We start from the raw sequence: 21,920 nt of genomic DNA, 5'->3' as shown, positions 1-21,920 counted from the left end.
GCTTTTTTAAAACCTGGGCACAGTATTTGTTTGTGCTGTGGTAAAAATAGTAAACAATTCACAAGTAGGTGTGTAGCATCAAATTTAATCCATATGATGCTGCGCTTTTGCACGTTGTGTTTTCCAAGGGACATATGGTGGATGCCCAGCGTACTGGGAAGTCTGTTACCAGAGACTCTTTTCACTTTCATCGGTTTTTGTGATCAAGATGGTGAAAGAAAGACTGAACCTGAGAACCCATTGACTGCTGTTAATTCTTCACCATCTTCAAAGATCTCTGACAGTGAAGTAACCTCCCAGCTTCCAGCAATCAGATCCGGTCGAATAATTAAAGCACCAAAAAGGTTGGTTGCAGAAATGTGATTGTATATTGTCTGTGTTCTATCAAGTATAGATTTTTGTTCTGGAAGGGTACGCTTCCAGTACAAAAACTTTCCTTTAATACGTTCCCCATTTTCTTTCAGTGCTCTACTGTGCAGCACACATGCAAAGTGGAAAAGAAATTAAAGAGTTTTAAAACTTCCCCCACAGTTGCGCCTGACTCAATAGGGCATATGCTTTTGGTCCAAATCCCTGTCTACCAATGTTAATAGAAAGGGTTCCACAACAAAATTCTTGGGTGGTTGCAAGGAACACCCATGTATCATCCACGGTAATCCACCTTGATGCAAAGTAGGTCATTGCACTACTTTGCATTACTTTGGCCAACTTTTCAGTACAAATCATGACTTGCATTGGAAAGTAAATTCCACTGCAAAACTTTGAACCAGGTTTACTTTACAAAAGTGGCCCACACCTAGCACAATGTGATACTAAATCTAGGCCATAGACAACATGCAGAGTGCAAGAAACTCGCTACAAAAATATTTCTGCACCTACCGTGGGGAACTTAGCAAGACACAGTCAGCACCTGTCTGGAAAAATCCTTCCATCAAAATAGATGGTAGACCACTCAAATGTCAGAAAAATGTTTGGCTGGAAATGTGGAATGTATTTTAGTTAATAGTAAAAGATGTGACTATCGTAATCAATTTGAGTGCACAAACACCATCAGCATGTAAAGTAAAATTCAGTGAAGACACAGCAAAACATTAGTCATTAAATACCCCAGTCTATGCCAGATATTCCTTTCAACAGTCAATCTAGGAGACCCACAGGAATATGGAGGCAAGGTTGTTGGGACATTGTGGCTCTAGCACAAGGTGTAAAGACACCAGAATAATGATAGGCCTAAAACAGATTTCACAGGATCTCTAATAGTCTTGGCCATTTTTTGATACCAACACTTGGTGGCTTGAGGTTTTCCTTTTCTACAAGAACACGTCTGATTAAATACAGTGATTGAATAGAGTGCACCACAAACATGTCTCTTAATTCTTCTGAAAGTTATAGGTGTCCTTCAGCAAACGACGATATGTTGTTTACTTTGTAAAATCATTGAGGGATATAAGGTACATGCATTGACGGACCACTTGATTTTCAGTTCCTCCATGGGTTGCAAACAAAAGCATATTTCGTAACTGTGAAGCACGACTATTACAATTCTGATATACATCAATCCATTATTTTGTAGAAAATCAAGGTCGTAATGGAAGAGACAATACACAGTTAGAATAATAATGTACCTCAGAATTACATGAGTAATTTTCATATCCCCCACCATTCCTTACGTTGTGAAGCATGTTTTTAGACTAGTGCAATTTGATTAATGTGAACTTGGTTAAAAGATTCTTAAATTCGTTTTGAACTTAAAAGTTCCAGAAAAAAAGTCAAAACCGTGTTTTTCTGTGTTAGTAATTGGCGGTATTACCAATCCTACCTTTAATGTGTTTTCTCTATTATTCAGTACTATTCCCTGCAAAACACCTACTCAGCAGGCTCTTAGTATGTTGTTCAAATATTTAAATAATACTAATGGAATATCGTCAGATGAAAAACTGCAAAGTGCATTATAGGAAATGGATCCATTCTCCACTTCAAAGAACATCTGGAATATATGTTTGTCTTGTAGTCTCCTTTTTTCAAATTGAAAACTATTTTATTTCCGTTAATATTACTCTGCTCTCTTAATGTCTTATTAGCACACTTTTGAAACACAATTGTCATTAATTGATAAAGTAATAACTGTCTACCTCTTTAGGAAAACACACTTAGGCACCTTGAAAATGTGTTATTCTCGAAACAATATATAATTTCCTCTGCTGTTACCAAATGATGCATCTAACCTGCAGACAATTTTGTAAGGTGTTACAAGGTGGCCATATGCAGGATTATGTGGGTTTAATGTGTTACCTGTGACAATATTTCTACGCAATACAGCACATTTTAAATCCACATTTTATGTTTTATATGTATATATAGTATTTTTAATATTCACGTAAAGCTATGCAGGGGCTTATTGTGCCTTTTATATCGGTTCACAAAAAACAATAAAAGAGTAGGCAAGTCTGGAATGACGAAAATAATTTAAAAAATGTGGTAGTCCTGGGAGCTGTTACACACAATGGACAATAAGATCATGACTCCACGTATGTGCCTTTGACATGTGCCCTAAAAGTACCACATTGCTTTCTTCTCTGCCATCTACCACTCTCAGAAACAGTGTGACACATTGCCTTTTTACCACACACTGCTCCCTGGTGACAGTGACAGGCCCGTGGGTCTCAGGCAATGTTCTGAAAGGAAGCAACATATTGGAACTGCACAACAGGCTAACAGTAGGACCTTGTCACATGACACATTTATAGTTTTCACATCTTGTGACAAGCCAGGGTGCATTCTGTAAAGACACATTTATAGTTGAGGCATATTACGGCACCAGCTTGTGTTATACAGTTACGGTTTTTCGCATCTTGTGAAGGGCAAGAGTGCCTTCTGTAAAGACACAGTTATAGTTGGGGCATATTACGGCACCAGCTTGTGTTATACAGTTATGGTTTTTCCCATCTTGTGAAGGGCCAGGGTGCCTTCTGTAAAGACACAGTTATAGTTGGGGCATGTTACGGCACCAGCTTGTGTTATACAGTTATGGTTTTTCCCATCTTGTGAAGGGCAAGAGTGCCTTCTGTAAAGACACAGTTATAGTTGGGGCATATTACGGCACCAGCTTGTGTTATACAGTTATGGTTTTTCCCATATTGTGAAGGGCAAGAGTGCCTTCTGTAAAGACACAGTTATAGTTGGGGCATATTACAGCACCAGCTTGTGTTATACAGTTATGGTTTTTCCCATCTTTTGAAGTGCCAGCGTGCCTTCTGTAAAGACACAGTTATAGGTGGGGCATATTACGGCACCAGCTTGTGTTATACAGTTATGGTTTTTCCCATCTTGTGAAGGGCCAGCGTGCCTTCTGTAAAGACACAGTTATAGGTGGGGCATATTACGGCACCAGCTTGTGTTATACAGTTATGGTTTTTCGCATCTTGTGAAGGGCCAGAGTGCCTTCTGTAAAGACACAGTTATAGTTGGGGCATATTACGGCACCAGCTTGTGTTATACAGTTTCCCATCTTGTGAAGGGCCAGGGTGCCTTCTGTAAAGACACAGTTATAGTTGGGGCATATTACGGCACCAGCTTGTGTTATACAGTTGTGGTTTTTCCCATCTTGTGAAGGGCCATGGTACCTTCTGTAAAGACACAGTTATAGTTGGGGCATATTACGGCACCAGCTTGTGTTATACAGTTATGGTTTTTCCCATCTTGTGAAGGGCCAGCGTGCCTTCTGTAAAGACACAGTTATAGTTTGGGAATATTACGGCAACAACTTTTGTTATACAGTTGTGGTTTTTCCCATCTTGTGAAGGGCCAGGGTGCCTTCTGTAAAGACACAGTTATAGTTGGGGCATATTACGGCACAAGCTTGTGTTATACAGTTATGGTTTTTCCCATCTTGTGAAGGGCCAGGGTGCCTTCTGTAAAGACACAGTTATAGTTGGGGCATATTATGGCACCAGCTTGTGTTATACAGTTATGTTTTTTCCCATCTTGTGAAGGGCAAGGGTGCCTTCTGTAAAGACACAGTTATAGTTGGGGCATATTACGGCACCAGCTTGTGTTATACAGTTATGGTTTTTCCCATCTTGTAAAGGGTCAGGGCGCATTCTGTAAGGAAATAGGAATGTAGAGTATTCCCAACACTATTGTGTAACTGTGACGTCTCAGGCAGTGGTTCTCCAGCAAATATCACTGTGTGAAGGATCACAAAGGACAGTGGCACTTATGCAACACTCACATTTCAAAATCATTGCCCGTATCTCATGAATCCAAGATAATTTTAGTCCTGTTTTTAGTGATGCTGGAGTGTTCTAATTAATAGAGCGCTCTTAATGTTGTCTTATCCTTCTCTGCTTTTGTACCTTATAATCTTTAACACTACATGTATAATACTTGCCCATTGTGTTCCTCGTTTGAAAAAATTAACTTACAAGCAAGGCTTTTGATTTGATAGTATTCACTCTAAATCTAAATTATTTGCTATATACATCAGTCACATGCCTTATTACGCAGAGAACTGGGATATCGTCATAAGATGGCTTTATATGTTGTTGACTCTCACTGTTGTTGTCAGAAATAGGGAACGTCCTGGTCAGTAACTCTAGCACATGACATTGTCATGTGTGCTTCCTCTATCTAGCATCTTTCATACTTTTCATCTCGTTAAGATCATCTCTCACATCTCTGCATTTGTGGTATGCTGGTAGTCATTTATAGCTCCACCATTGGTATATATTCCCCCCTAGATGCTTTGAAAAGGGCACACATCTGGTTTCAATTTGTAGATGTCCCATTGACTCATTTAGAATTACATGTGTGGCACTATACAATGCATCTGATCATTTCCCTCTTATTTCCATACATTTTTTCTTTTTCTTTGTTTTTTCCAGCAACAGTAGGCACGGCTAGAGAGCGTATCATACTGGATATCTTAACCCCTTCAGTGCCCATGACGAGATGGTCTCGTCATGGGCCGCGGTTGTGCTGTGCCCATGACGAGACCATCTCGTCATGAACCCCGCCCGCTAATGAAACGCCCGACACAGGGCGTGGAAAGGGCGGGGCACTCAAGGGGTTAAATTTATAACATGCCAATCTGCCTTCATTTCCATCATAGAGACTTTCTCTTCTTGAAGCCTGCCTCTTGTATCCACCCCTTGTTTCCTGGACTATCTGGTTTCCTTGCCCTAAAATGACAATCAAATCATATGGTATCAAGTAGATGGTTGAATTTCAATGAACTTAAGCTTTGCATACCGTATGGCAGGTTAGACAAATTATGGATACATCAGCCATTGCTAGGTTTTAACATGAGTTCAAGATTTATTTAAAGGGAACCGGCTCACCAAAGCCCCCAATTTGGTGCTGTCTTTATAAGACCTTGTGTTGACCCACTTAGTGTGCATTTGTACGCTCTCAACAGATTTACGCAGTACTATTAAGTACACAAAGTCCCATATACATTATCAACATTTCAAAATGTCTATGAAAACTAGAAAACTTTGAAGAATCGGATACTATTATTCAGGGCTATCTAGAAGCAAATCTTTCTAGCTGTTCATCAGCCAAATCGGAATTCTCAGACACCCGCTGTGAATAAAGCAAAGACAAAGGGTGATGCTGGGCTTTAAGCTGTTTTCTGTTGTCATTTTGGTGTACCAGTTATATTGAGAGTGATGAAAAACGGTTCTGATTGGACTGCCACTCAAAAGGGAAAAACCGGATGGTGGAGTGTCATTAATGAACTGACTTGCAATTGACAGAGTTGGAGATCATATCGACTACCATGCATAGACAGCTGGTTTTTTGTTGAGTTGCATAGAAGATATGTAAGTGCTGGAGACAAAACTGCAGCACATCCAGCTAACCGCATGCCATGCAGGCTTGCACCAATATGTTTAGAAGCTTTTTTTTAAGGATGTTTTAAAAGTGCATATATGCTGCTTAAGAACACATCCATACAGATTATTGATCAAATTAATTTCCAATACAGTCAGTATGGCCTTTTTAGAAGGAAGGAAGAAATACAAGTATTTTCAAAGCCAAAGGGTCTCTGAGCCATGGAACTTATTGACTTAGCAAATGCTTTTTAATAGTAGATGGATGCCCCGAATCCACACGCAGCCATGGAAGTCATCTTTCCACTCTTGGCATAAGTATTGGAAACAATAGATCACTAACAGACATTTAAAGATGTTTATAGCCACAGGGTTAAAAGACTGGTGTGCAAACAGCGAGACGAATGGTGCGGCAGAAATTTCAAATAATGATGCTTGCAACTTTAACAAGATTATTCAGCATGAAATTAATGTAAACGTTATGTAATTATATGTCTCTTGTGTGAACGTGCACATTGTTTGTTGCCTCTTCTGTACACAAATTACATTTGAAAGCACATATACCATAACTAGGTAGGAAAATAGATTTTTAGTTGCTTTGATCTGATCGCATTAAACTGCATTTCTGCAATGTAGGTTATCATTACTGTTAATTAGCATTTTCACAGCATAAATGTGCCATAATTATAAAATAATCCTATTAAACAAAAAAGTATTTTCCCCTTAGCCCAGACTTCTAAAGAGCATCAGTCTATACTCACTTTGCCAACGTATCGGAAATGCATCTCCACACAAGAGCACTGCCTATAAAGATGAAGTTCAATGCAGAGCAACACATTCCCTACTACCAAGATAATAGCAGTCCGAATTTACACAATCTGCAAATTCTGAGCCAAGTTGTGAGACAGCCATCGTTTTTGCCCTGTTCACGCCCATTCTTTGACTGATTCTGGTAGTAACTGACTCTGACTGTGTCCTATGCTATGCTAACCAGGCGCAGGTCCAGTGCTCTGATGAAAAATGTGTATGGTAATTAGGTATAATTACAATTGGGAATAACAGACCAATGTAAGTCCCTAGCATATTATAAGACAATGGAGGATTCAAGCTACCTATACTTCACTAGTATATATTAGGGTAAGGATGTTTAGAGGCCAAGTAGATTTCCTGCATTGGACAGTGCACCGCTGTGTTGCCTGCATTCATTTTTAAAGGCAACCCTGCTTTACAGACTGTCTTTAAAAGTAAATTATATGCAAATTGGACATTGGAATTAAACATACTTCCAAAGTGGTAATTTACCTTATTTGTAGATATAAGTCACCCCTAAGGCCTCCCCTAGGTCCTCAGGGGTGGGGTGCCAGCTAACTATAAGCAGACATGTATGCCCTGATGAGGGAAAAACTGACAAATTCATTTTTCCCATTGCAGATCATTAGCTCCATAGGCTAATATTGGAATATTTTATTTAAGTATAAATTTGGCTAGAAAGGAGCTAACGTTGTCATTCAAGGAATTAAAATATTTGTAATGATAAATCCAATAACTTGTCACTGTTGAATTTATCATAACTACTGCAGAAAATAGGTTATAAAACATTCTTTTCTGTGAGCCAAAATCCGGCCTTCTAGCAGCCTCTCCTGATAGGTCAGCCTTAACCAGCCTAGCCAAGCTGCTTTGATGAGGTGATAAGTGGCCTGCATAGGGCAGAGGCTATCTGATGGGGAGAGTTCTGCCCTGAGTCCCCCCACACAAAGGCAGGCACCAGGTATAAACTGGGATGGACATGAAAAGGCAGCTCTTCAGTGGGACTAACCGGGTCCCTATGTCCGACCAGCGCTCCATCATGGTTGGCCTGAGCTTGTGAATTTCCCCTGGTCTAGCATGACCAGATGACCAGGTACCCAAATTCTTATACTAACAAGTCTTGAGGGTAATGTATATAATGTATGTGTGTTCTAGACAACATTCCTGGATGGTCAGAGATGCATCGCTAGACAATTGCTTGTGTTTATGCTGGCAGGACTGTCTCCTTAATAGTTTTCAGTATTCTTCGTTGATTACTGGTGTTTTTCTGTGAATGTGAAGTCGTTTTTGCAGTATCACAGTATACTTGTGATGGAAGGTGGATTATTAGTAGGGGTAAGTATGCACCTACCACTAGCGGTAAGACCACCAATGCAATATAAGGTCCATTCAAGGTCTTAATACATTAGCACCTGGCTAAACCCTCGGTAGCTTGCTGTTAGCAGGAAGGCTTAACTCAGGAGACATGTATATAAAGCATTTAAAAAAGCACCAATACATTAAATAAGTAAGACACAACATATTGAGAAAATGGACAACCAATTTGTCAAAATAAGAAGGTTTTTTATGATTAAAATGACACCAAACCAACAAAATTCCAAAATAGGGAATCAGAGATATGAATTTTTACAGATTACACACTTTGTAGTGCTTAGGAACATACAACACGAACTTGAGACATCTGGTCGTGCTTGACAGGAACAAAATCAAAGTTTGATGCCGACCGTGATGGAGCCCTGATCAGATACACTAAGCGAGAGACGCCAGTCAAAATTTTACCTTCACAATTAGAAACTTTTCTTGAAGACTTTCTCTCAACTCTTGTGATTCCTCCAGCAGACTGATTTCAATGCAACAAGGTCATATTGCTTCTCTGCGAGGCCCTTGTCATACCCTTGAAGTCGGGAGTGCCAGAGCTTTCAGCAGGATAAACCTGACTTCCAGGCCGGGTCACGATTGAAGGTAGCCAGCTTGACTCTCGACATCAGGTCCATCCACTCATGGAGTTATTTTACAAAAGTTGCTCCAAACTTCTGGAACTACTTCCTGCAGATCCCTGTGAGTGTTAAATGTGTTCAAAACACAAATCCAGGGGTCTAGAACCTCTGAGATGGTCCTTTGAGGTTTGGGACTACGATTACCAAAATGCACCATGCCAAATCCTTAAAAGTCCTCTGGATGCACTCCTGGCCGGGACCCTCTTGGGGAGATGGTCAGCTCAGATCTGATTACCTGTTGCTTTCAGGGAGTCCACTCCTTAATCCTTTTTTGAGGCAAGGCAGAGTACTCAGGGCTGTAGTTGAAAGTGAGCAGCAGGCGCAGTCCTTTAGACTGCAAGCCATTGGGTTGCCTCCAGGGTTCCAGCAGGGCAGACTTTCTTCTCCTTGTAGATTCAGGCAACAGATTTGAGTTGTTATGCAGCCCTCACATATTTATCCAATGTTCTGGGGTGACAAGTAGAGGTGCATAAATCCAGTGAATTACGATCGCACTCCAGATGTAGTAGATTGTATCACTCAGTAATACCTTTCCTCTACTTGTGGGTGCCAGTGGGTGTCACCTTCTGATCCTGAGGTGTAAATGAATATACTGCTTCTAGGCATTCTCCAACAGGGAAAGAACAAACCCTCCCGGCACTCCTTAGTATTGTGTAAAATTGATAATCTTTTCAACAAATGTTTTCAAACCATTTTATTCTTCTTCTCTTTAAATTTCATCTTCAAAATTCCATCAAAATAATGTTATTTTCACATTATTTTACATTAATGTAGCAATTAATTCACTTCACTTACAGGGACCCCAATGCATTTCGGGCCATGCCCTTCATCAGGGGGTAGGTCCTAAAAAGAGGGACTACCACTCATTTATAATCCAAGAGCTGCATACCACCTTATTAATGTATAAGTAGTAAATCTCCCCAGTGCAATCCAACTTGGTGACATAGTGAAAGAGATTTCCAGAACAATGCAAGAAAATCGCTGTAATCATGCGTTTATATACACTCACATGCCTGCAGGGGGTAAGAGACCAGAGACAGCAGTTGAATCAGAAATTAGAATAACGATAGCCAACACCGTTTACCGTGAAGAATAAAGGACCTAATGGTATCTATGCGTGTGAAAGATGCCAAGCATCTTCAACCCATAGCCAATTGTTAGTGCAGAAAAGGAGTAGCCACGCCATGTACAGCTTAAGTGCTCGCAATCATCACATGCCGTACTCGTGATTTAAAGCATGCTATATACACAAAACTAGCCACGTACCTGTATTTCTCCGTTGGGTGTACGAAACCGTCGTAATCACTCCTCGTGATGGTGTCCATACATCCCCGGTGTAATCCCAGAAGTATATACCCATAGTGCCCGGAAGTGAAGCGCGAGTGTGTAAAGAAATCAACGTAGGACTACGTACAAAAAGTGCTCCCCAAATTACCATGGAGACAGGCTTGAGGTAATGAATTATGTGCGCCCAAGAGCGAAACCACAATTAGAAGTGAACCAAAAATAAATCAAAACGCATTCACAAAATCAATAGATACTGTGAAAGTACCGTACGACAAGTGCCCCGATCACATCTCGTGGAAACGATAAACAAAAAACGATAGGCCAGTAAAAACCGATAGACAAGTAAAACAAAGGCTGTAATTACTCGAATACAGTGATCAAAGAAAATGAACTCAAACCTGAATTTCAATCGCGAATAAATGTAGTACCCACAGAAAATAAGCTCTGGTGACAAAAGTGAAAGACAAAGTCAAGACAGTCATAGAGTAGACAGAAATGAGAGACAAAGCACACATTATCAGGAATGATCTAAAATGCAGAAAATCAAGTTCTCGCATAAGTGAATATCACCTAGCTTCAACTCGAAACAATCAAAAATACAAGGTCATAAAATAGGATAATTGTGATAATGGGTAAACATGCTAGCGGTAATAAGTACCACAGTGATCTTTTACAAGTATGCATTACAGAAAACTACTAAGATCCATATGTTCATTAAGTCCCTTCGGGTTTATGTGACAAGTAGAGGGGCATTCCTGACCAATGGGGTACAGTGTGCTACCCAAAAGAATGAAAACTTCCTCCAAAGTGCGGCATTTTCTTGTCCCACAAAGCACTGCACTTTAAAATTAAAGATGGAGATTTTCTGTCCTTGATTGTAAGAGTTGGCTAAACCAACTCACTGTTGTTGCTCATTTTTCTTAACACTCAATTTCCAGCCTTTCTGTAAATTCCATTCCTAGGGATGCCATCTGGCTAGGGGATACAGGAAGAGATAGTAGGGCTGGCTGGCATGCCTTACTGTCCTACTCTCTTTGAAGCACAGTTTGATTTACCAAGCCCCCTTCATGGCCTGGTCTCTGCAGCTGCAGCACCCCACCACATCACATAACTGCTGTTTCTGTACAGGCCACTTATCACCTCATCAAAGCAGCTTGGCACAGCCTAGTAAGGGCTGGCCCATCAGGAGAGGCTGCTAGATGGCTGGATTTGGGCTCACAGACAACAAGTTATTTCACTACTTTTCTGTATTACTTATTACACATTCAACAGTGGAAAGTTGTTGGATTTATCATTACCAATATTGTATGTCCTTGAAATATTATGTTAGCTCACTCCTGTCAAGAGATACCCTATATTACATTATTCCCATGTTAGCCTATGGAGCTAAAAGTCTACAGTGGGGAAAAAATGAAATTGGGGGTTGTTCGCTCACCACAGCAGATAAAACATCTTTTAAAATGTCCCTCCTTATTTTTACATGGCATCCTACCCTAGGGGCAACTACGGTATAATCTAGGGGGTGAATACCTGTATCTAAAAACAAGGTAGTTGAGTGCTTTGGAAGTACCTTCAAATCCAAAGTGGAATTTGCATGTAATTTCTATTTTAAAGCAGCTTGCAAAGCAGGACTGACTTTTAAAATGACAGCAGGCAACACAGCGTGCACACATAAGTGCCTCAAAGCTGCTGGGCCTCAAAACCTACAAGCTCTACCATATATTGGGGGCTTACAGGTAAGTTGTCAGTGCAAATTATAATTACACCTGATAACCATATACATTTTGAAATAGAGCACTGGTCCTGGGACTGGCTAGCAGGGCGACTGGAGCAGCCAGTCAGTTACCACCAGTATCAGTCAAAGAAAATGGGAGTGATCGGGGCAAAAGGGATGACTTTCTCACAAAAGCTGTCCAATCATGAGCAATAGGCTGACTAATGGGAGTAATACATCTCCAACAACCAATTAAAGCAGTCTGCAGCCAAGAATTAAAAAGGAAAAGGATGTAAAACTATAAAGCAGGGTAGATTAGTCTGAGGGACATGAACGTTTGAGAGCTCCATTAACAAACGTTGGTCATATCTTGGTGATTATATTTTTGTTCATTATTGCTTATCACTAATAAGCATTCTATAATGCTCCTCGGCAGTAATTAGGTTTGGTGGGTGTGCAATAGATAGTGATGAAGGAGAGTGGGAACTGTGAGTTTAGGAGGCATTAATTAATTACATGATGTGCATGATGTCGTAGAATTAAATATTTGGCAAGTAAGTAATAATAACTGTTCAGTGCATAGAACTAATTATGAATACACTGTCTATAACAAATAACGTATTTCTATTGTGCTTTTCTGAATTTACAGGCAACGACACTATTTATTGGACAGACATGGGCTTCAACAAAATTAGCAGATCGAGAAGAGACCAAACGTGGAAAGAGGACATCATTTCAAACGGATTAGGAAGGGTGGAAGGCATTGCAGTTGACTGGATAGCTGGTACTTGGTTCCTATTTATTGTTTGTTTAAATACAGATTTTTTTCAAGGCTTTGAAGACCTTCCTATTTTATCTGGGATTTCCCCCCGGATTAATATAGACCTGAGGAATATCAACAGTGAGAGCGAACCCTCTGCTTTGCTCCCGGCTGCACTCTTTTTGATATTTACTGCCTCTGGGTGTGATTTCTTTCATGCTGAAGAAAATTGCTTGCGCGTGCCGTGAAAGCGTCTCCCCGAGAGATCTGCGAGGTAAAGCTGAACCAGAGGTGCTTTTATGAACGTGAACATTTGAAAAGTTTTCAAAGTCTGTGTATGTGCGCACCCTTCCTTGCCCAAATCCTTGCTAGGTTTTCAGTGCAGCGGGTTTAAATGAATCCTTTGTCTGATCTAAATCTCAAATAACATGAACCAGTCCCCCTGATATACTAAATAATTGGGTGTTGCATTCCACTTTTATTGAGAGCATGAAGAGTTAAGAGCCAAAGACTGCTAGAATAAGGATAACGAGCATGTTATAGAGAAGACATAATGTAAAGACATAAAAGGCTTTGATCTCATAGAAAAGGAAGGACACAAAAAGCAATTTTCAAAGAGACGCGCAGAATAAAAGAACCGCACAGCCATGGAGCAAAGCTATTTATTTGATCTGGCACATTTTTAAGCAATTTAAATATAATTTTTACCGAAATGGGCAAGGCAAGCTGTCCCCTTCTGTGAATAGCGGCATATAAATATTCACCCCCCAAAATGTTGTGCGAACACCATACGCATGTGGGGGCATATCAACAACAACCGGCGATAATTATCGCTAAGCGCACTTAGCGCTAGGATAATTATCGCCGGCTAGCGTTAATTTTTATCGCTGAGATAGCGTGCTATTAGCAACGCTTATCTCAATAGCAATAAAAATCCTCACGCTAAGTGGCTAACGTGAGATTATCGCTGGAAACCCAGCGATAATCTCACGTTAGCTTGTTGATAGGGACAGACAAACTTAGCCATGATATCCTCCTTCCGTAGGATATCAGGGCTAAGTCAGAAAAATACCAGACGTGAAAAAGCAGCATTAACCGCCGTCAGCGCTGCTTTTTTTGTCTCTAACAGGGTTAGCGATATTCTTGATAATGGGAGAAATGTCGCTTAACGACATTTCTCCTATTATTTTACTCTGGAACGCCCCCTATGCATCTCATTAGAGAAGCAAGGGGAAGCGTAGAGTAAAAGGGTGCTAACATGCAAATTTGCATGTTAGCACCCTGTTGTTGATAGAGTGCTAGTTTTATCTCTGCTTTTTTGGCTTTTAAAGCCAAAAAAGCAGAGATAAAGCCCTTGTTGATATGCCCCTTACTTTTACTGGTAGCTCTTCCGTGTAATGGAATTGACATGGTTCATGGGAAATGAAGCACACTGATTTGTAATACCAAAAATCATTAATGCTGTGACCTTCATCGAGAGTGTGCCGGAAATACTGGGATTTTGTGAAACCGGCCTTTGCATCTGGTTATGGTATTTCACGTTTTGTATTCATACTGCTAAACCACGATATTTCCACTGCACATCTTGTCAGTTATTACCTTGGGAAATTTGCAAATTGCACAGGGGAAACTGGTCAGAAAGATGGAAAATGTGTGCATTTTGAGTGTGATGACTCCATCTCTGCAAGATATCCTGTATTCCCAGCAGGAAAAAGCTTGCATTTATACTGCATCAGGGAATAGGGAGCTTACCAATCACTGAAACTGGTCCAATCAAAGTGAGCCTATTTTTGGAAGAAGGTAGATAAGTATTTCTCAACTGTAATGTCTCTGATTGGGCTTGAGCAATGTGAGCGCTACCTTTAGGCCTGGTCTCTGCCACAGTTCTGGGATGACTGATGTCTTAAGGAGTTGAGGAGCAGGAGTAGCGCTATTTTACCACCTTAGACAGTGGTAAATGATTGCTTGTCACAGGAACTTTCCAGGCATGTGCTGCTTCTGGTTGGAAATATAGCTGCATTTGTTCAAATATCTAAAGTAACAAATAAACAACAAAATAACATGCTCTAATCTATTTAACAAAAAAAAAATGTGACAGAATGCATCACGACAAAAGAGTCAAAATAGAAAGCCACACAAGAACAGCAGTACAACACAACAAAATCACAACGTAATAATAAAACATAAAATGCACCTGCACAAAAAAATTAACAAAACACATCCCCACTACAACAAAATGCCACTAAACAAAGGTGCACAAATGTTCTTGTCACAAATTACCAGATGCCGAATCCTGATTTTATAATGCAGTGATTGACGGTGTTTAAAGCAAACTCTACCTTAACTTGCCACCAAGGACATGAAGTTGCACCAGGCAAAATTATTTTGTGATTCAGGGCCTGATTTATGTCTTGGCAGGCGGGTTAGTCCATTACAACTCTAATGGATATCCCGCCCGCCAAAATGTAAGTCTCATTATAGCCTACGGGATTTATATTGTGGTGAAGGGAATATCCATCACAGTTGTGACCGAGTAACCATTCAGCCAAGATCAAAATCAGGCCCCTAGTCCTATGTCTGTATAAAGAATCTTGCTTGCTGTATCTAGTAACTCCATCTGCAACTCGAAGATGAGGCCCAATCCTTCTGACACATGTTTGCCGTTGTTTACTGTGTTAGGGGGATAGGCTGTACGAGGCAGATTTTCAACGTCTAGGTCTGCTATACAAGATGTAATGGAAATGGGTAGGAAAAATGGGTCCCCACATGCAGAGAAAGCTTCCAGCACATTAGCTTTATTTTGTTTTCTTTTTCAGAAACAATCACCAGTAAAAAAAAACGTGGACAAGCTGCGTTAATATGGTAGCCCTCCCAGCATTCCATTTTGATTAAAGTTGTTCTGGTAGATCAGCAAACACATTTATGTCAAGACAACCCTAACAGGCAGGTGGGAATTTCTCAATGCACCACTAGGTCCTCATGAGAATGGCAAATATGATGGATAACAAACCACCTTCTGGGGTCTGAATTAGCATCTTTTTCTGTTGGATCACATCTCCCCAGAATGAAAGTATGAAACTCACTACTAAGATGCAATACTTCGACAAAACCTAATGTCCACCTCTTTACATTCACTTTACTCCTTCTCCAAGCCCTTAGTGACTGGCTTCCAGGGTCCTTCTCATAACCACTCCATCAGTCATCCTTTTTCCTCTCTGTCAATCCCATCCTCTCCCCATCATGGAACACTGAGCCAAGCATGTGCCAATTTTATCACCTTCTTCATCTCTTGTGTAATTTGCACACTTTCAGAGTAAAGAAATGCAGCCCTTTATCCCCCTTCAATTAAAATGTGTCTACTGCACTCCAAAAAAAAGGTTTGTGCTCTACAAATACCCCCCATTATTATGTACTGCACATGTGTTTGTCCTTTCTGATATTTTTAATTGCTGTACCATTCCCTATGATTGGTATAAACTGACTTATTGCTTGATTACTTTCAGAGCATGTCAAAATAATCAAATGAAGTGGCCCCACACAAGATGAAGCTTACATTTTTTAGAACAAGTTTGATATGGATCACTTATTAAGTAATCCATGCAGAGAATTATAGCACATATCTGTCTTGGTAAAGCTGCAGGAGGATTATGAGGTAGACATGCTTGTGAGAACTAATTCTTCGTTGACACATTGCACAGATAAAAGCAGTTTAAAGTACATCGGAAATTGAAGTGTAGAGCATGACACCTATGCGGATACAGCTGTTGAAGCTACTAAAGACAAGTAATTAAATATAATGAAAGCATATATATAGATCTATCTTTACTGTTTACTTTAATCCACAGGTGTGGTTGCATCCCCTAAAATGCTGACAGTTTCTGAATGACCCGTCTTATCCTGATTAGCAGAAAGCATTGGTGAAATGATGAACCCTTTTAACATTTCTGTAATGTTTGGCACAACTGTATATTGTGCAGTCTGCCAACCAGCTTTTAGTTTGTGTCTCTGATGATAAGGGAACATAATTTTCTCAAGCATTACGCTCTGAAATAATCCTTGACTTTCTCTTGACTGTTGGCCCACTTGTGACATATTCTGACCTCAGCACATCCAGCTGGTAGAAATGGGAAGCCTGATAAATTTGTCACATTCATATAGGGAGAAAGAGCATCTTAGGAATACAGAGATGTTAGTATACAGTAGAAACATTATGTTTCGAAACTAGTGCTGGTAGATAGTTTGAATTAATGTTTAAATTGCACACAGAGATTTAACTGATCCATATTCTTGGGAAGATGCCTTTCTGCAGGCTCTGCTAAAGTTGCAGCTATCTCACTGTATGTCAAGTGGGTGGAAGTCATATACAATGTGTCAATCACCCAACTAAAGTAAACCAGAGATTTTAATAATCACATAAGGAACTTCAGGTAAACCAGTCTGTGTTTCCTGTTGTGTTCCGGTTCCAAGAAGGGTAAAATCTGGTGGAATGCTCTAACTTGATGGGGGATGAAGGTAAAGATGACCAGACATAGAAGAGAAATGGCACATAGTCATTCATAATGATGAAAACGTAAGAAAAGTGTAAATGAGTCCTGAGTTGGAAAATAGGAATACTTCATGCCATCACCGTTGCAGTTAAAATCAACATTCCTGGATTCTCTGTTTATGGGATCCGAATAGCAGGCAAGCCCAATAACTTCCTACAGAGAGAATCAAGAGAATCACCAGAAGTGTAAAAACATTGTGCAAGAACCAGTCGAATTATCTAATCAATATTAGCAAAACACATTAAAACATAAATGTTTATGCATAATCCATTATATTTAGAAACACAGGAATATCATAATGCCAAGCCTTATCAGACCTCTGAGTCAGAACTTTTTGATCAAGAGTCATGCAAGGCAGTAGCAAGAAACGTATACACAATAGGCTGTAATGTATGAATTGGGGGTGTAAGAAGGGAGTCACTGAAAACATAAACTGAAAAGAAACAACACAATACATGTGAGGTAGCTTAGGCTGACTGTTAATTACACGTGCAATGGAAGACTATGAAATGTGAAATGTCATCAGGGGTAGTATATATTAGATTGTCAGCTGTTATGTTCAATCTTTCTTCCATGCCCCATAAGTTAACAGTCCAATGTAAGCATCAGATCTCTTTGTCAATGTTATCCTTGATGAAGATTATGTAATTTTCTGAGAAGAAATATGCTTGAAATTGCAACATTACACCATTACAGGGGGGCAATAAGCTTGCAGGCATGATCTATTATCCCCAGATTTAAGAAAAACAAGGGTACCCCAATACGTGAACCTGGGGTGAAATATGCGGTAAAAAACACAATGGTTCAGGTGTGGCCAAAATTGTTGTCAATGCGTTGCTGTTATTTTAAACTTCACCATCACTCTGCACGTCATGCCTCTTTCACTTATTGTGTGAGCACCTGAATTCTATTGTTGTGGAAATAAATGTTTCACATGAACTGACTTATGTCCCTATGTACATTATACATTTTTTTGCTCCTTTAAAATAATTAATCTTCAACTCTCTAACCATAAGTGCTCTCATTAGGATCACTTTATTATTGGACCTTTTGGCCACACCTGAACCATTGTTTTTTTACCACTATTATCCCCAGAGGCTCAACGATACAACACCCTGGGGTGAGTCACATGATATCCAAGCAGACCCATGGACATGGAAGCATGTGCCAACAAAGCAAAAGTCATGTGCATCTTTAGCGCCATCATAACACATTGGTTTCTGGGGGATGGCCACTTCTATTTGCAAGAAATCCTTCAGACTTCTCGGGATAGACACATAATATAAATAGTTAGAATGGTCCATTAATGCGATCAGCCACTGTGATGATGAGGCATCAGACAAGACTAGTCAACATTTCTTGTCAATCTGAGAGTGTGGTACTCCATTGCATTTGATCAATGTAAAACAATAAGGTTGCTTGTCCCAAAGTAATTTAGGTCCTCATTACGAGTTTAACGGACAGGGTTACTCCGGCACAAATGTGACATATATTCCATATGCCAAATTACAATTCCAGTACCTGCTATGGAGCTTGTAACACGGTGGATGAAATATCAGTCATGTTTGTGACAAAGTATCCTATCTGCCAAAATCCAAATCAGACCCTTGATTTAATATGTGTTGTGCAAACACTGACTGTGGTGTTATGATATTAAGCCAATATTCCTTTTTAACCCATTAAGTGCGCCCGTCGGCCAACGTTCCTTTTTAAAGTCAATTAGAGGCAAGGCTTCTGCCAAAAACTTGCAATGCTGGGAGGATTCTACTATTTTTAGAGAATTCTATTTAAAAGGACCCCACTGCTATTGGCCAATTAAATCACTTTGAAGTTATTGCAAGACAATTTTAAAATGGATACATATCACGGCGCCAGACCACATTGTGGAACAGAAGATTCTTCCTCATTGGAAAGCTACATTCTCTAAAGGTCATAGCACAGATAGTCATTGAATAGTCCTGAATATGACAATTAAGAAAGAGAAGGGCGAGGATCAGGGAAAGCTATTTTCATATGGCATTCCTCAATCTAGCACAGCCTCTCAGTGTTGAAGATTGGGGTTCTTACACTGACATTGGCAAAATTGCCAATGGATCATTATATGACTGGTGAGACATGTCTGTACAGGTATGAGTGTCTCAGTAAGAACAGGCTGATGTGAGGGAACAAAAATATTTTTCTCTTCAAGTAGAGTGGTTAGGTAATTGTGTACCCTTATCTTAGTCTCTTCCACCTTCTAAAGGCATATTTTGTGAAGCAAATTAGTTGGAGATAGTTGATTTGCCATATTTGGCATCCAACTGGTTGCATTTGCTCTTTTGTACTAAAGCAGGGGTCATGAGGAATTTGGCTACCAGAGTGGTGCAAGGTATCAAAAACTAGTTTTATATTATAGCCTGCCGTAACGGGCTATACCGGCTGTTAAAGGCCCGCTGCAGCGTTAAAGGCCCGAGCCGAAGACGAGGGACTTTAACAAAGCAGCGGGACTTTAAAAGCCGGTATAGCCCTGCTACGAAGGGCTATAAGGCTATTAGAACATTCTGCCACTAGAGGGCAGAATGTTCTAACAAAACAAAGCCTTCAGGGAGCGCAAGGGGATTGAAATCCCCTCAGGCTCCCTGAAGCCTTTGTTCACAGCCAGAGCTGTGAACAAAGACACATTGGAATGTTGGTGCTCCGGGCTTATACCAGCCATTATAAGCCCGGAGCACTCCATTGTTTTCAATGGAGCTTCCAACATTCCAATGTTCTAATATTCACTAAGACGTTTTCAATATACTTTAGAAGAAGCAAGATTGTGCATTTTGGAAAGGGCTGTATGAACTACATTAGGTCAATGAACGGATCAAATCTAACATAGATGTGGCATTTAGTAGTAGCGGAAGCTAGATGGCACAAATGCAAATAATTAAGCAAACAAAACAGCAAAAGATTGATTCAATAATCAGGCATTTTATGAAATATGTTAACCAAATAAAGTAGTTTGAACTCTAAGGTAACTATAGCTGGGGCCAAAATGTAGGTCACTCAGATTTATAAGCCCCATAACTGGTGCTGGATTTGTATGTTCAAGTGAAGGATCCCTGAAAAGGGCAATCACTTAACAAATATTTACATTCCATATGCTAGGAAATGCATTTGAAATAGACTTAGAGTCATTCAAATTAGTACCAGTTTTTCTAGTAGGAGGATATTGGAAGGACTAGCGATTTGCCCCACTTTTTATTATGGTGCAATTGTTACAAAGGGTTGAGAAGAGAGCTGACCAAGACCCTTTTGTTCAGCCTATGAGCCTCAGCTGTACTTTATATTTTAGTCTGCTTAGTCATCGGGCTAGCTTTATTAATATCCAAGAAGCTGCAGGGCTTGCCTGGCTATGGACGATGCTAACAAGGGAATGTTTTGTTTGTGTGTTTAAGTTTTGTTATTCAATTTTGCAAATGGAGCTCTAAATTTCGGTGTCACCTAAAATGTATTGTTTCAGAAATGTGAACATCATAATAAATGTTTAGATGATGTACATAGACACACCTCAATGAAAATCATTTTAATTTTTACTTGGGCGTTCAAGACTTTTAGTGACACAAAACAAGAGCATTGGTGAATTGATTATTGCATTGCATCGTATTAAATGCATTGATGAGTAGATCAATTAATTACTTATAAAATGCGCTTATAAATTCTGGGGCATACTTACTAGAAAACGATGCAGCGCATTATAGCAAGTCACCTTCCCGCGCTGCGTGACATGAAAAGGGCAGGAATTTGCTGTATTTAAAAGAATACGGTGCATTCCTGTCTTTGTCCTTGTGCTGACACTGTTTTGGCTGCTGAGATCCAACGCAGGCACCCTTGCATCATGGTGCAAAACATGCCTACATTGTAAGGAGGATTGTTTTTGTGCAGGAAGAGCCACCTTTCTGCACAAAAACAATCCCCTGAGGCATATCCTTCTTTCTATGTGTGCTGCAGAATGCTGCTCACATAGAAAAAGGAAGTAACAAGGAGATATTTCTGCTTGTTACGCCTCCCCTGAGATGGCGTATCTTTTTGGCACATTCTCAGGTCTTCCATTGATGGTAATTCTGGAAACGTGTCAAAATCCATTTTGGGTTGCGTGGGGAGAACCACACAAAGCCAATGGAATGCCTTCCCAGAGCAGAGTAACGCAATGCAGTGATTTGTACTACGTTGCATTATTTCTGATTTATGGAACCACTCAGGGCCACGCAAGGTAGCCTTGTACGGCTTCATAAATTGCATTTTTCACTTGCATCACTCTTGCACCACATTGCGTGATGCAAGAGTGACGCAACTCCTCTCATAAATTTGCTCCTCTGTTCAGAAATGCGTGTCATCTTTATTAGAGTTTCCTATGTTGAGATCCAATCTAACAATGCAGATTTTCCATTTTATTCCAGGCAATATATATTGGACTGATCATGGCTTCAATTTAATTGAAGTGGCAAGACTCAATGGTTCCTTCCGATATGTAGTTATATCGCAGGGTATCGACCAGCCGAGAGCTATCGCCGTGCATCCAGAAAAAGGGTAATTTCAATTCTACCTTCTCATTGGCCTAAGTTATTAGTAATATATACTAGCATTTTGCTGATGAAAGTCAATGTCTCATCATGCAGTTTTACTCTTGCAGTGGGGTACGCAAACATTTTAAGAAATCGGCTTTTTGCAACATTTTTATCAATGGTGTTGTTCTACAAATGAGTATCAGATAAAGTTTTGACGGAAGATCTTCATGGTTGTATTCCTTATTAAAGAAAGGGAGACATAATTTGCTTAATATCATAGGGCTATTGACTTCAAAAGCGCAAAAGAACTAATGTCTGCAGTTCTCTGTGTGCAGGGTGGAATAATTCATGTGACTTGGGGCCTGAAGTACTTAAGACACATGTTGAATAAATACCTCTCCATTTCTTGCAGAACTGAAGTTTGCTAAGAGGTTTGCAATCTTGTAAA

At 40.0% G+C, this 21,920-nt stretch overlaps 1 protein-coding gene across 1 annotated transcript in view; it reads left to right on the top strand.

The window, feature by feature from the left end:
• LRP1B (LDL receptor related protein 1B) overlaps positions 1–21,920 on the top strand; it is a 3,634,433-nt gene that overhangs the window by 2,471,480 nt on the left and 1,141,033 nt on the right. Inside the window, exons 36-37 of the mRNA XM_085647014.1 lie at positions 12,286–12,420; positions 21,365–21,494. Of these exons, the coding sequence (XP_085503140.1) occupies positions 12,286–12,420; positions 21,365–21,494 (265 nt within the window). The remainder of the gene's footprint in view (positions 1–12,285; positions 12,421–21,364; positions 21,495–21,920) is intronic.

Source organism: Triturus cristatus, chromosome 3_2, assembly GCF_964204655.1.
Source record: "Triturus cristatus chromosome 3_2, aTriCri1.1, whole genome shotgun sequence".
Classification (NCBI taxonomy): Eukaryota; Metazoa; Chordata; class Amphibia; order Caudata; family Salamandridae; genus Triturus; species Triturus cristatus.
This window is presented reverse-complemented; position numbering and strand designations above follow the sequence as displayed.